At 37.3% G+C, this 15518-nt stretch overlaps 1 protein-coding gene across 2 annotated transcripts in view; it reads right to left on the bottom strand.

Annotated features, from left to right (window-relative positions):
- ARHGEF37 (Rho guanine nucleotide exchange factor 37) overlaps nucleotides 1–15518 on the bottom strand; it is a 1079989-nt gene that overhangs the window by 770093 nt on the left and 294378 nt on the right. For both annotated transcript variants that reach the window (XM_044067741.1, XM_044067740.1), the window contains exon 2: nucleotides 6564–6734. In XM_044067741.1, the coding sequence (XP_043923676.1) occupies nucleotides 6564–6719 (156 nt within the window). In that variant the 5' untranslated portion in view covers nucleotides 6720–6734. The remainder of the gene's footprint in view (nucleotides 1–6563; nucleotides 6735–15518) is intronic.

The following is a 15518-nucleotide window of genomic DNA, read 5'->3' as shown; positions in this document are numbered from 1 at the left end:
ACTAGTCAGATTTGATGAGATGAATATTTTCATTTTTTCATGACATTCACATTGTAGTATATGTACATTGATCAAACTCAGATGTTGTCAGAATTGGTATTGGTCAATATATCAGGTTCCTTTTTCTGTGTTTTACACAAGTTTGGGTGTTTCACATTGATATACGTGAGTATATCAGTGTGTACTGCATCCCTGCTTTGGCCAGCAGCTCCCTTTTCAGACTTCTGTCTGTTTCTGTTGCTTTACTATGACTTCTGCACTCCACATTTGGGTACCTTTGACTAACATCCTTCCAGAGGACATTTGTCTGCAGGTTTACTGCATGTCTGTTGGCTTCAGTTACAACAATACATCAGCAATGCTCCTTAATCATGTGTGCATAATGCCTTGCAATGACTACATAATCACTAGTGCAGTGTCTATATTTACTGCAGCTCTTCATACTCTGGTCCTGGGGTAATCTATCATGACTGTGTCATGGGTACCCACTGTGGCCACAGTGTGAAGCTTACCATCATACACAGTGGTCTGGCTGCTTGCAATGTTAAGCCCTGGGGCTCATCATGTATGTAATATAAACAGTGTTTGCCTGATCATGATCGCAGACACTGTGTGTCTGAATTCTAGGGATTAACTCTCCATAACATATGCTCTTCAAGTTTTTATGGTCATAGGTTAATTCCTCTTAATAAATGGTTTAATGTTTCACTTGACAGCTATTTCATTGTGAGTTACCCTGCATTATATTTACTATTGCTGTGACCATTTTAAGTTTAGTGTTTTAACCTTATCAAGAAAACTGTGACAGAGATAAATCATCTACTTTTTCCATTTAGCAATGTAACAGTGAAAGCATTTGAGACAGTTCGTGAAAATGAATCAAGCAGATGCCGTTTAAAATTTATTAATATATCTATAATTTGATTTAGGAAGAAAGGAAATCTCTGTTAAGATAACAACTTTTCAGTATTAGCATTTGGTGGCTTAACTTATTCAGTTACTGCCTTAAGGGCTGTTACTTCCTCCAGTTATGACAGCATTTTTAAATGGAGAAGACGTGTGTGTGTGTGTGTGTGTGTGTGTGTGTGTGTGTGTATGTGTGTGTGTGTGTGTGTGTGTGTGTGTGTGTGTGTGTGTGTGTGTGTGTGTGTGTGTGTGTGTGTGTGTGTGTGTGTACGTGTGTGCACGCACGTGCGTGTGTGTTCCATGTACTTTTGCACAAAATTACTTTTTGATATTTTTTTTTTATACTAGAAACTTTGGGGCAATTATTTAAGCTTCAGTTATATTTCTGTTTCTGTCTCAAAGCTTAATACATCATAAAGAATGCACTGTAAAAAGGTAGACAAAAAGTAGGCCAGGCTATCACAGTTGTCATCCAGTCTGTATCTGTCATACTTGGAAAGCTGTACATCTCTGACAGTTTTAGAGAGTTAATATAAATATGGATGGCAATGTTAGCATCATGAAACAGGTTAACAAATTAAAGAGGCAATTTGTCTTTGACATTACCTGTGTCAGTGTTAAATACAGGCTTTAGTATTACTTTGTAAATGAGATCTAGTGGGATATTTGCTGTCCTTAGGAATATGCTGCATTGCCAGCATATGAATTAATTAATTCCAAAATGAAGTATTATAGACCACATTTAGGGAGAATGGTTAGGAAATATTCATTAATACCAAAGAAGTAGGTAAATGTTTTGTTTGTTGGTGATACTGAAACTTACATTGTTTATAAAAATTAACAAGAATTTAGCAGATAATTTAGTTAATTGAAGCTCTGTCACTTGTAAATGTAACTACAGAAGTACATACACATGTCTTGTGTAATTAATGTGAATATATCAAAAGAAATAAGTGCTTTAGCATTCCTTTTACATACTGGGTGCACCTCATTTTACAGTTTTACAGTTGCAGTACCACAGTATTACTGCATAATAATGTCTGCCTTTGTTCATGCTGGCAAGCCTTAACAAAAGTTTAGTACAGAACATTTAGATGATTCGGGTAAAAAGATTTTTGTGAAAGCTTGTACAAAACACATTTATTCCAGCCAGAAAAAGCATATTTTAGCTTCTTAGGTATGTTTAAGATACACAATAAGAGTAAGTGGTAATATAACCCATTTTTTGCTGGTTGAAGAGGCTAAGTGGCAAAGCAGCCTTAATGCATGTGCCTACCAAGGGAAAATAATGAGGTTTCATCCCTTCATCTCCCTAATTAAAAATTAGTATGTTTGTTGAACTAATGAAGTTGTAATATCAGTATTAGTACATTAGTTTTATCAAGCAGCATTTCTAAATTGTATATTTTAATTATGTTATTCCGTATGTTGTTTTATCTTGACAAAGCACTTAAGACTGAAGTGTGTAAAACACAAATGTATCCATAAAACTAAGTTCCTTGTTGACATACCTGCATTTCTTTTTTATTGCATTTTAAATGAATTTATCTTCTACTGAACTACTGCAGTACACTGACCTTTTCTTTTGGTAACTTTGATCACATCAGTATAGAAGGTCACGTATTACAAAAAGAGAACAGGACTGTTGATACAGATCACCATGCGGAAATGCAGGAAATAAACACTAGATACTAAACTGAAAATGTGGTCGCAGAACACTAAAATGTCACTTATGGATAGCCCAAAAGGTATTAAACCAAGTGTAGATGACCTCTTGATAAGATGACAGAGTCATGAGATTTTCATGGTTCCTTTTAAACCTTCCCTTCTTTTGTTGGCACAGGCACCCAAAACCACCCACCCTCAACCAAATCCAATCATCTTAGTATTACAGCCCTATTGTGCTGACCCAGTGGGAGGTGCCTTAATGGAGAGTCCATAAGAGACTTAAAAGCCCTTATCTATAAATAGGTCCCCTCAGGAGAGTCAGGTTTCTACAATGAGATGCAGTGGTAGTGCAATTATTAAGCAAGACCAATTGCTTATCACAATTAACCCCCACAATGAATTTGTGTAATTCTTCCTCAGTATAGTGAGTCACATATAAATGACATGATGTATTTTTCAACACTTCCAAATATCAAATTACTACAGCAAATACAAACACATGTGAAACAATGGCAGGTAACATTGCATCACTGCAGCGTGTAGAAACACTGCTGAAACAATGTCAGGTAACATTGACTTACTACAGCAGGTACAAATACTGGTAAAACAATGGCAGATAACATCAAGTTACTGCAGCAGGTACAAACACATGTGAAACAATGGCAGGTAACATCAAGTTACTGCACCAAGTACAAACACAGGTGAAATTATGGCAGGTAATATCAAGTACTTCAGCAGGTACAAACACAGGTGAAGCAATATAAATTAAATCCAGTTAATGCAGCAGGACTCCCAACAATCCCAGTATACTACAACTCATCAGATTTGCTGGTGACTGTCTAATGGGCACTACTGTCAATTCTTCTTCTGGTGCTCAGATTCTCTGATAAGGGTTAAACCCAACAATGCATGGTATACTGACCATTGCTTTACCCTCTGTGTTATTTTCAGGGAATACAGTACCCATAACTCAACCCTATAAGGTCTTAATTCAAATGATATAAAGTGTAATGCCCCTGTGAGATCTGGGTACATATATCAACAACAAGCTTTCCTTTAACAAGAATATCTCAGTTGTTGTTAGAAAATCACACTAAGTGGCATGCTTAGATGGCATGCTTATGTGGCATGGTTATTCTTTAACAACATCTCTTCAATGTACGTCTCCAATGTATATGTGGGCCATTAGACCTATCATTAAATAAAGTGATCAATTTAAACAGTATCTTTACAAGTACCTTGATCCACTTGAAAGACCATTTTAATACCTTATATACATTCAACAAAGCCTCATATACTATTAGGTTCAATAAACACAATCCCCCATCCTCCTTATCCATACATAACACTCATCCTTTTATTGGATTTAACCTAAATACGCATGTGAATCTAAAGATGATTTTAAGAAGTTACATCTCCAATTCTCTTGGTATTATATATACACTTGCTATGTATCATACTTTTCCCATCCAGATTGTATTTATTAAATGTACTTTTTTCTTAAAAGACAACCTATACCTGTTCAAAATGACACTAAATCCCTTTAATTCTCTCAATAATTGTCTGCCATTATTCATTTAATATGGAATATTCACCAAAATACGCTGCCTAATATTGGTATCTTTTTTCTTCCAAATTGTATTCCTTCCAACTTTTCCTTATCTTCAAAACCTTTACATTTTCCTATTCATTTTTAGTCCAACTCCTTGCAATTTTTATGCATTTATATAATCTCTTTAATTTCCTCTCTGTTTTTAGCCATTAATATTATAGCATCAGCATAAGATGTAACAATTAAATATGAAGTGCCCATTTCCTGTATATTTACTTTTTTCATTTCTTCATTTTTCTCTTCTACTACACAATTCAATAACCACTACAAACAAAATACCACTCATTGGAAACCTTGTTTTAAACCTCTATTCATTTCAATTTTTAAAATAAGTCAACTATTTACTAGAATTCTTATTTTAGTATTTTTATAAATTGACTCACATACTTTTTTTATTTATATACAATAATTATATTCTTCCATTATTTGCCATACAATTTCATGCTCCATTGATTCAGCCACCATTAATTTTGCTTCTTTTGTTCTTTCTTGATATTATCCACCATTTCCTTAATTATAATTAATATTTATTGGCTTTCTTTTCCTTAAGTCCCATAAATGCCTTCTTCCATTACATAATCCAATTTATGTTGTAATCTTTTCTGTATTAGCTTAATAAATAATGTATAATCACTATCATTCAGCATTGCCAGCCTCCAATTATTAATTTCATTCTTCTCCACTTTTTTCTATATAACTCATATAACCCCTCTATATATTTCTGTATAACAAACACCATCATTTAACCATTCATTCAATATTTCTTTGAAAATTTCTTTCCGCCATTGTATCAAATTCTTATACATTAGATATCTTATACCATCAAGTCCTGCTGCTGAACTTATATTTATTTCCTTCATCACTTTCTCTAAATCCATAATTGTATTTTTTTTCAATTATCTATTAATTTCTTCTTTAAACTGCAGTCTGCTTCACCCTCCACTTATTTTTTTTCTTTATTCCTCTTTTTTTGCCATCTCATTAACATACTTATATAAACATATTTATAATATTCCTTTCTTCTCTTTCAACTTCTCCATCTTCATTTTTCATTTCTGTCATTCTACCATTATCTTCCTTTATTTTTTCCTCAAATACAGTGATACTTCTTCCTTCTTTTCTTACAAAAATATTACCTTTCATTCCTGTCCAGATTGTATAAAACATACTTTGTGTTTGTCTATATTCCTTTTATCTGTCTTTTTTCCCATACTAAATAGATTATTTTATATTTCTCTTTAAATAGTGTCCACTATTCTGATAAATCATTATAAAATCTCTCATATTCAAACAGTCTGTCTATAACATTATTATATCTTTATTATCTTTCTCATTTCACTTCTTTTCATTTTTTTGTGTTTCATGAAAAAAGTCTTTACAATATTTTTATTCCACAGATACATTTTTTCCTTTTGTCATATTCTCCCAACAAGGTTTCTAATATTGCAGCAGTCTCAAAATAAATATCACAATAAGTCTATTTTTTAATCAAAATAAAAGCTCTAACCTTGATTCCTAAAGGCACAACAGTCTTGTCCCATACTTCATACCTGTTTATTTCTAATTACTCTTTACTCTGAATTATTGCTACACACTTCTTTCTTTCCATTTATTCTGTTTTCTTTTTCTCCCTTATTTCTTCCTTCTGTTCACCAACCACTTTTTCAAACATCCTTTTCTTCAAGTTTTGCCAGTCTTCTATATTAATTTTTTCTGTCATATCTGCCCAAGATATATCCTTCCTTGTCTCCAGCTTGCTCTGGTATACAAGTTCTTGCAATATATAATCCTGCAACCTTACCAACTGGAGGGTTGTACTAATAACATCTTCCTGCTATTGCTACTCACCCTTCAAATCTCTGAAAAAAAATTCTTTTGAAAACATCCTTTGTATCTTCTATCAAATCTCCCTCTCACTTCTCCACATCAAATTTCTCCTCTGCTACTTCTAAAAACATCTCTCAGGAGTTGGTATTTGCCTCTACTCTATACTCTTCTGTCGCCATGTTTTGCATGTTGTTCTTCCTACCTCCAGTGTGCCAGGATAGGAATGGACACTCTCATTCATTGGGTGCATGCACTGTAAATGTTGTTGTAGTAAGAGAAGTTACCCAATGCCCTGTCCAGATTTCCCTTAGTAGTATAAATACCACTTTGAGTCTCCCCCAAAAAGAGGTTAGTAGCATAATGTGACTAACCCAGTCAACAAAGCATAAATAATAAATAATAACAAATAAACAAATACTATACAAAGCTCTGTAAGGACTTGTGAATACCTCCCTATATATTTCTTAAAATATAAAACTGAAGAAATGTTGGAAACATTCCTACTTGTGCTTTATGAAGAGGTAATTCACATAAACACTTTGTGTCTTACCTGATTCCATCCTATGTGGCTTCCTTGTAATGTTGACAATTCAATACGCTGTGGTGAGTTTCGTGCAAAGTCAGTGGCACCTTCCATTGTGTCATATAATGGGTCATTGAGAGCTGAAGTTTCTGTCTCTGGGACATCATATGTTCTTTCTTCCATAACAGCAGTCCCAGACTGTGGGAAGGTATACCAGATGTTAGCAAATAAACCACTATAATATATCAGTTGTTTCACCTTATTTTTGTGTGATTATGTTGTAGCAACTACTAACAAGATATAACTCAACAAATTCATACAGTAGGAAAGGAGGCAAGTCGACAATGTTGTAAAACACTATTCTGTTCATATCATGCATGATGAATAAAAAATTAATTATCCACTAATAACATAATACCTAACCCAATGTATAGAAATGGGAAAAAGGGGTTGGATGGATGGATAGTCAGTATGAATTATTAAGATGCAAACACCTGTATAGTATAAGTAGCTGTGATGTCCCTGCTCTGGGCCAGTAATCAAGCAGTCTCAATCCTCACCATGGACACCAATAATGGACGTTCACATTGAACAAAAAATAGATACATACAGTATTGCCAGATGCAGCTCTCTGCACCAAGCACAATTTTCCTTAAGAGCACACAGGGAGCTGACTCAGTCCTGGGGCTGGGTTTCACTTGCTCTCTCCAGGCCGCCAAATAAGACTCCCCACTAACAAAGCTGTAGAGTTGAGTCCTCAGGCAGGTGTTCCAAGCCAAGTCAACCACCACCCTCTCCATGAAACCAATGCTCTGAGTCCCTACTCCAAGTAGCTGGCACACACACTCTTTGAGATTTGATTTTTACACACACACACACACACACACACACACACACACACACACACACACACACACACATGCCTGGGAAAGGCTGGCACAGATTTGCAAGCTATGCCCCTCTGCCCAGTCTATAAGGTGGATACTGCCACCAGAATACTCCAAAGCCAGCTACTCTAAGGATCTTACCATGTTATCCAATTATACTTAGTAAAATTAATACTAATACAAATGGTAGTGTTTGACCAATGCAGCAAGGCTTTCAAAAGTGGCCAAGTGTCACCAAATAAATATAAGTACTCTCAAGGTTTAAAATATTCTCTTAAAGACCAGCCACAATGAAAAGTTTAAATATATTTAATAAAACAATATGAAAATACTAAATATCTATTTACAATAAATACCGGCATTTCAGTCACAGGAAATATTAAAAATAACACAGATGGACTTATTCACACAGATACAGAAAAATAATACTTAACTAATCTCACTATATTTTCCTGACTGATCTAAATAATTCCTGTTTCCTACTTACTTAATAAAGCAAGGCAAGATGAAGTGGGTGAGCGATATTGTCAGTTCCAAAACAGAGTGCCCTGAGACTTCTGTCTCATCTTGTATTACAACATCATTTCAGTGCTGGATTACAGAATGACATCACATGCATCTAGTCATCTGACTTTTGGCTCCCGCACTACCCCTTTACTAGAAAATGAACCAGAATTTAGCAATATGTGTCATAATACACAAACAGTGAGCTTTACTAAGATGTGCTATAACATCTGGAAGCTATAAAACCATTTCAAAAATGTCCACCTCTACATGTTAGCAATTACTTCACCCCTAAGAACAATACAGAAAGATTCCTAGTCCTGGTTTTCACAAATATTTTGTCCGTGGCTGCAATCAACGTAAGATACAATGTTTATGGACTAAACCAGGTAATTTAATTTCAGACCATTTTTCAAAGTTATCTGGATTGAGATTAACCTCTTGTCTTCCAGTATCCTCTGTTACAATATATTCATCTCAGTAGTTACAATACTGTCTGACATACAGGTGTATTTCTTTTCTGATCAGTAGGACCTACTGTTGGTACATTTTTTTAACACAAGTAACTTTACAAAACTCCAGCTAGCTATACTGGCATACATTACACATCCACTAACCTACTTCACCTGGCATAGCTGACAATACCTCACATCATCAGAGTGTCAAAGAGCAGAATAAGTACAACTAATTGAAAAGTAATTAAACTGCATTAGCATAGTTTTTACAGGAAGGGTTTCAGTGCTGGCACTCTCATTAGCTGTAGCTCTGTGTCCCAAGTAGGCAGGTTTATACTGCCCCCTATACCGGCATTATCCCCATCCCAGTGTTTCCCTCCCTTTTGTGTCTATGTCCACCCTTTTTTGTTGTCTAATCCTCTTATCACCATTATCTTCACTCTGTCTGATGTCTCCTTTTTCATTTTGCTCCCCCTCCCTTAATGTGCCAGCACAACCCCTGTCAGTCTTGTCTGTCTTCTATATTTGTTTGCTTACATGCCACTGCTACATAACCTAACATTCTTACCTTCCTTCTTCTTCCCTTACTTCCTTCCCTGACTTATCTTCTCTTTATATATGTTAAATAGGCATCTGTCCAATGAAAAAAAAAACACTTCTTCCCACCACTATCTGTTTCATTCCTTGGTATCCCCCCTTATCTTCTTCCCTTTTCTTAGTTCACCTTTTTTTCATTACTTTCCTATAATCACATTTCCACCCTTTATTCAGTCAAAAAAAAAAAACAGGTGGAAAGACTCCCTGTAATGGTTTTTGAAAGATGCTAGATGCTCCTTCCTATTTGGTGCTTCAAGGCACATACACACTCCATGTTCACAACTGTTGCTTATAGAGTGCAACTGCTACTCAAGAATACATGCTGTCATCACAGTTACTGTTATAGTCGCAAACAGGTTATTTAATGAGTAACTGATTCCACAATGCTTTTCCCCAGTATTAACACCTAATGAGCTTCAGGCTTCATTGTGTACTTTAGGTAAACAGCAGCCAGCCAAGCACGAGTCCGTTTACATTTCTGAATCCCAGGGTCACTGACTTAAGACTTGAATGCAACATGTTTTCCTTTGTTATTAATACTGATTTGTGAGGAAGCATGGGCCAGGGGGGTCAAGAGTTTAGAGTTCAATAGAGCAGTGTTGTTGTAGATGTATGTGGCAGACAGGTGCATCTCTAGAATACCTTACATCTGTTCAATCAATGTTATGAGAAATCAATGTCTCTAATGCTTAGTCATAGGCCAAAGCTATCTTCTTGCTCATAGGTTTTTATCTGTCATTCTGCAAACCTGTTAAGATATTCTGGTAACAACTGAAAGTGTGCAGTAACATTCAGTTCTCAATGTTTGATATCTCTCTACAGAGTTTTAAAGATCTGGCTGTTTAAAGTTTGAGAATGCAACACAATACTGTTTGTTTTGATTTATCGGCATTCTACCAGAACATTGTTTGAAAAGATGGCAGTCTTCACTGAGTGCTTTCAAATTATTTGGGTTCTTAAAATTAGTTACTCAAACATAATTTGAAAAGACTGTTATTAACCAGTTGCTTTTGTTGAAGAAAATAAGCCTATATCTGTGTATATGTTTTTTAAGGCTGTCCACAATATCATTCATTTCTGCTTGTATTTGATAACAGGAATCATAATTTCTAGGAATCTGAATGCTAGATCCAAAGTCTCTTGGGGTGTTATTGTATCACCCCTGTGTTTTATTATGTTTCAGGTAGCAGAAGAATGCAAAATTAACTCTGTCGCAGGACTTTCAGAAAATGCCTTTCTGTAATAGTTTGCACCTGAGAAATTCTTTCAAGACTACTTTAATATATGTTTGTGCCCTGCACAGGAAATCCTATACATAAGTAATACTTCTACAACTGTTCCTAAAAAAAGTTAATGAAATTATAGAGAATGGTATTTTTTTATCCCAGACTGCATCAGAAAATTGCATAATGTTATATACTGCAGTAATAGTTTCCTTCTCTTTTATATAATGCTGTTGATATATAGTGGATCTGAAACTGGTTTCTTTGTCTTGTCTTTATTCCTGAGTAGAAAAAATCCTGGTGTAGAAGCCATGGCCTTTTTGATTAAAAGGTATCCATGGTATCTTGTTCTAACAGCTGACCTATTATCTGTAAAACTATGTGTACCAAATGTAGTGGAGCTTGTGGAACAAAATTAATTTGTAGTTTGTTCATGTATAATATTGTACCATTCTAGGAAAAGCCTGCAGCCTGATTCCTCAACAAAATGGGGATGTAGAAAGGAAAATCTGAAGCTATGGGGAGATAGAAGGGAAAAGTTGAAATTCGAAGTCCTTAAAGTATTTTTGGCTACATCTGTCCTTTCTTCTACCATTTAGTTTGTATGTCATATTTTTACTTATGCTGTTTTTGCCCTGAAGGCTACTGAGAGGGAGTTTCTTTCCTAAAACAAATAATGGGGGCGGCAGAGTCTTTAAGGCTAAGACAGGAACATAATAGAAATCAGCTGCACAAAGGGGTATTTAAGGCCCATTACCCTGCTAAGAGGTAAAGTACAGATTCTAATTTTGAGTCCACTGGATTAGAATGTGTCTGTGAAAGAACCATGAAGATGCTGTGTGTGAGAAAGACGCTGTTCCTAATTCTGAAGGAGTAGCAAGAATATTACTCTATGATGAGAGGTGAAGGAGGAGACTCAATTCCTCTACAAGCCCTCCTCACCATGGAGGATGTAGATGTCTGTGTAGTGACTGAGACATGGTTTAAAACAGTGGAGAACACTCTGATTGTTGTTGTTGTTGTTGTGTCTTTCGGCTTTTCCCGGTTAGGGGTCGCCACAGCAGAACTCCGGTCTGCTAATGATTGGCAGTAGATTTTTAAGTGAACACTCTGGTTGTGCACGTCTTTAATGCCTGTCATACATTTAGACCAGCTACTGTGCAAGAGGGAAAGAGGGTGACGTGTCTCAGTCTTCACCCAGAAGAGAGTCACATCAAGGACAGTAAAGCAGCATGAGGAACTAGAATTTTTTCATGTCAAAATCACTATCAGAAAGATCCCATAATATATATTAGCTAGTTATAGAACTCTTTCTATGACAAAAGAAAGCCACAATGCCTATCTACAGGAAGTAGAACCACTCAATATTAAACCCAGTACCATTTTCCTATGTGAACTAAACTATACAGTTATAAACTGAAAAACCTACACCATCACTAATGTACAAGCAGAAAGATTCCTAGACTTTGCCAATGCTAATGCCCTGAAACAATTAACACCAACTTGGGGGACAACATCTTAGAACATGTCCTTACTAATATGGGACATCTTGCACCATCCCTTGAGTATCTTCATCACTTGTTAGGTCTTATCATAAAGCTGTCTCCTTTGAAATAAAATTAAAACCAGAGATGCCTTCTACCCAAGAAACTACAGAAATTTCTTTTAAGATCAACTATCTACTGGCAAGCTTCAGATCCCCACCAGACCCAGTTAACTCCATCGAATATGCAGAAACATACAGCACCATGTACACTGTAAGAACAAGCACAGGTAAATCCCAGAAACAAATTGTACATGATGGAACCATGACATTAACATGTTTTATTATAAAAGGAAGATACTTTTGTCCAAAAGTAAAAAAAACAGTAATTCTCAGAATTATAGACCACATTCACCATGGTTTACTATCACATAGTCGAATCTCTGCCGTTCGAGTGTTAAGATGTCCAAATCACATGTTCAGAAATATCAACACCGAACACAAAAAATGTTGAAATCAGCATTTTAGTAAAGTCAACATTTCGAAAATGTTGACTTTACTGAAATGCTGCCCTTCAGCTCAATATTAATAAACACTTTTGCAGGTGGGACAAGCCCCCTTCACCCCCCCTACTTATATATACAAACTCCGAGATCGCACTACAGTGACGGAAAGGGTACATTTCCCGATCTCCACTACAGTTTGATCTGCACCGCAATGTCGAACCTTATAACAGCGAATGCTCGCTATTGTAAGGTTCAACATTGTGGCATTCATAATTTCAATTCAGCCAACGGCAGTTTCATGCAAATGTCAATCGCACGAGGTGCGATCAACAAAGTGATTTTAAGCCTTCACCATTGATATAGTTCATATTCTTAGAAGCAAAATGTAGCTGAAGGCAAGTTGATTGCAGGCATATCTTGTGAAATAATATTACCTACACTGAGGCTGAAGATATACTGAACCTACTGTCCAATAAACTCACCTCAAATTGTACCCCCTCTCCAAGATATACCTGCAACAAACTTGCCTCCAGGTATAATACAAGACCAAGTCTTAAAAGTGCTGTAAAAAGCTAAAAATACTGCACTGATGGGTCCTGACAATATCCCTGACAATATCCCGGGATGATTTAGCCATTCCTCTAGCAATACTCATCACTCTCAGCCTCCATATAGGTTTTATACCAAGTGAATGATCAACAGTTACAGTCACTCCCCTGCATATGGGAGGACCTTCCACAGACCCAGGCAATTACAGATCCATGAGTCTGATCAGCCTGCCTCATATGCAAAGCCATGGAAAGACTTTTCTGTGTTGGAGGGAAGCCTTCTAGCTTATCAGTGGGAGTGGTAAGCACTACGTAACCTATCTACCACATAAGGAGTGGTTCTGGCCCAGAAATTGTAGTTATTGGCCGTTTGGGCAGTTTTTCCATCTCTCTCAACTTTCTGATTTAAAAGCCCACATTTGCACTTGTTTCCCCCCTTTCCTGTAACTAGTTTAGTCCAGATACAGATTCTTACTTTTAGCACTTGAATTTGCTTTTTCGTGATCAGCACTTGTTCAGAACTTGTAAGCACTAAATAACCTATTAATTACTACAGCACTCAACCTTCCTCATTACCTAGAGGAAAACAGTTTTGGTACTTACTTTCCTCACTTGCTTAGAGAAAAACAGCTCTTGTACTCACTTTCCTCACTTATCTAGAGGAAAATATTTTTTTTATTCAGGCATGTCCAAGGGTCAGCTCCCAGTGTTCTCTTCTGTCAATCTGATGAATCTGGGCATCTTGGGGCAATGTAGAAATTGCCTCATGTACACAGACAACCCTCTCCTCCTACCACCCAACACTACAACCTGTGAGAGATGCACTTATCTAGCCAAACTGGAGGTAAAGCTCTCTCCAATCAAGACTGAACTTGACAGTCAAGAGGAGAAGGTAAACACTTGCACCACACCACACTCATCACATAGTTTCACTAAATCTACACCACCAAAATCCACACATAGAAACACAAAAACATTCGCGGAGGCTCTCAATAATAATCTGCTCAAGCAACAGAGACCTCCAAAGCAGAAATGCAAGCAACCTCCACCCCCCAACACAACCCAAATGACACATAGCCCACAGACTCAGTGTGCCACTCAACCACAGCCAATAAGGCAAAACAATTTACCCAACACACTAGTCATAGGCGACTCTATAGTCAGGCACACTGATGTCCCACTCACCAGACTAAACAAGGAGAAGGATACTGTCAGCTGCCTGTCGGGTGCCAGGATCTGCCACATAACCCACGCACTCAGGTCACTCCACAACAAGTACAAATATGACTCTGTCATTGTCCATGTTGGGGTGAATGACCTGAGACATACCTCCCTGGACTACATGAAAAGAGACATGGAGGAGCTCTCCGATCTTGTAGCCCAGGCAGGTATGACCCTAGCCCTGAGTAGCATTCTGCCATCACCCAGAATGATGCTGCAGTACAAGGACAAAATGATCAACTTCAACAATTGGCTAAGCTTCTGGTGCCATTCTAAAGGGATCCAATATCTGTCTGCCTGGGATGACATGGTCGACAGACCATGATGCTTTGCCATTGATGGCCTGCACCTGTCACCCCTCAGATTCTGGATACTGGCTAAGGTTCTTGCCGCCCCTCTAGTGCCTTTTTAGGCAAGGTTCAAATGGCAAATTCACGTCCGTAACAGGAACAGGCAAGCAAAAACTGAGGGTGATACTACTCAATGCTAGAAGTCTAAATCTCAAAATGCACTCACTCGAGGCACTCCTTAAAATGGAGAACATCGATATCTGTGCAGTGACTGAGACCTGGTTCAAGGCTCCAGAGACCACCCGTGCACTACCAGGCTATAACTCATACCACACTTTTGGGCCATGTAACCTGGACCAGAACACCAAATGTGGAGGTTTGTCCATATTCATTAAGGATATCCACACCTCCAGGCTAGTTGCTCAGCATAATGCAGCCAAGGTTATCCAAGTGCAACTAACTCTGGGCAAAACTGCAATCCAAATTGTAGCTTGCTACAGATCACCCACGATGCCCCAGGATTCCCACTCCTCTTTTCTTGATGTACTGGAAAATATTAAGGTTCAATCAAACACCCTAATAATTTCAACTACCCCACCATTAACTGGGAAAACTACTCATGTACCAACTCCTTCGCTCAACGCTTTCTGGAATTCATAAACTCCAATGCCCTGGATCAACTTATCCACAACCCCACCAGGGGTAATAATACCCTAGATCTAGTCATTACCAATATGAGTGACCGGTGTTCCACACCTGAAGTCAACACCTCATTGGTCCGATCTGACCATAAGCTAATTACCCTAGATATCCACATCCTGCCCCCCCCCACCCCCATTAAGGAAAGCATGGTAAAAAATTTAAGGAAACTACAGTAAAAAAAATTCTCCAAAGCCAACTTCATGCTTCTTAAGACAGAAGTGGTGAACTTCATGACACCCATACAGATGGACAATACAGTTACGACTACTGAATCCTACACAATTGCACTTTATAAGCACTTACATGAGTGCATGGATAGTGGTATCCCAAACAGAACCAAGACGCTATCCTCCAAAAAAAGGAAGCCAATCTGGTAGTCCCCAGCCATAAACAAACTGTACAACAGAAGGAAGAAACTCTTGCAAAAGAGAGTAAAATCCCACAAGTGGAGGAGCTCCCTGGTCAGCCTCAGTAAGAAGCTGTGATCCCTGATAAAATCCTCCAAAGCTAGTTACGAAAACAAAATCGCCACTGATTCTAAAGACAATCACAAAGCATTCTATAGC

This window comes from Protopterus annectens, chromosome 3.part1 (assembly GCF_019279795.1).
Source record: "Protopterus annectens isolate FY-2018-M chromosome 3.part1, PAN1.0, whole genome shotgun sequence".
In the NCBI taxonomy this organism is placed as follows: Eukaryota; Metazoa; Chordata; order Ceratodontiformes; family Protopteridae; genus Protopterus; species Protopterus annectens.
Note: the sequence above shows the minus strand (reverse complement) of the source record. Positions and strands in the feature narration are given on the sequence as shown.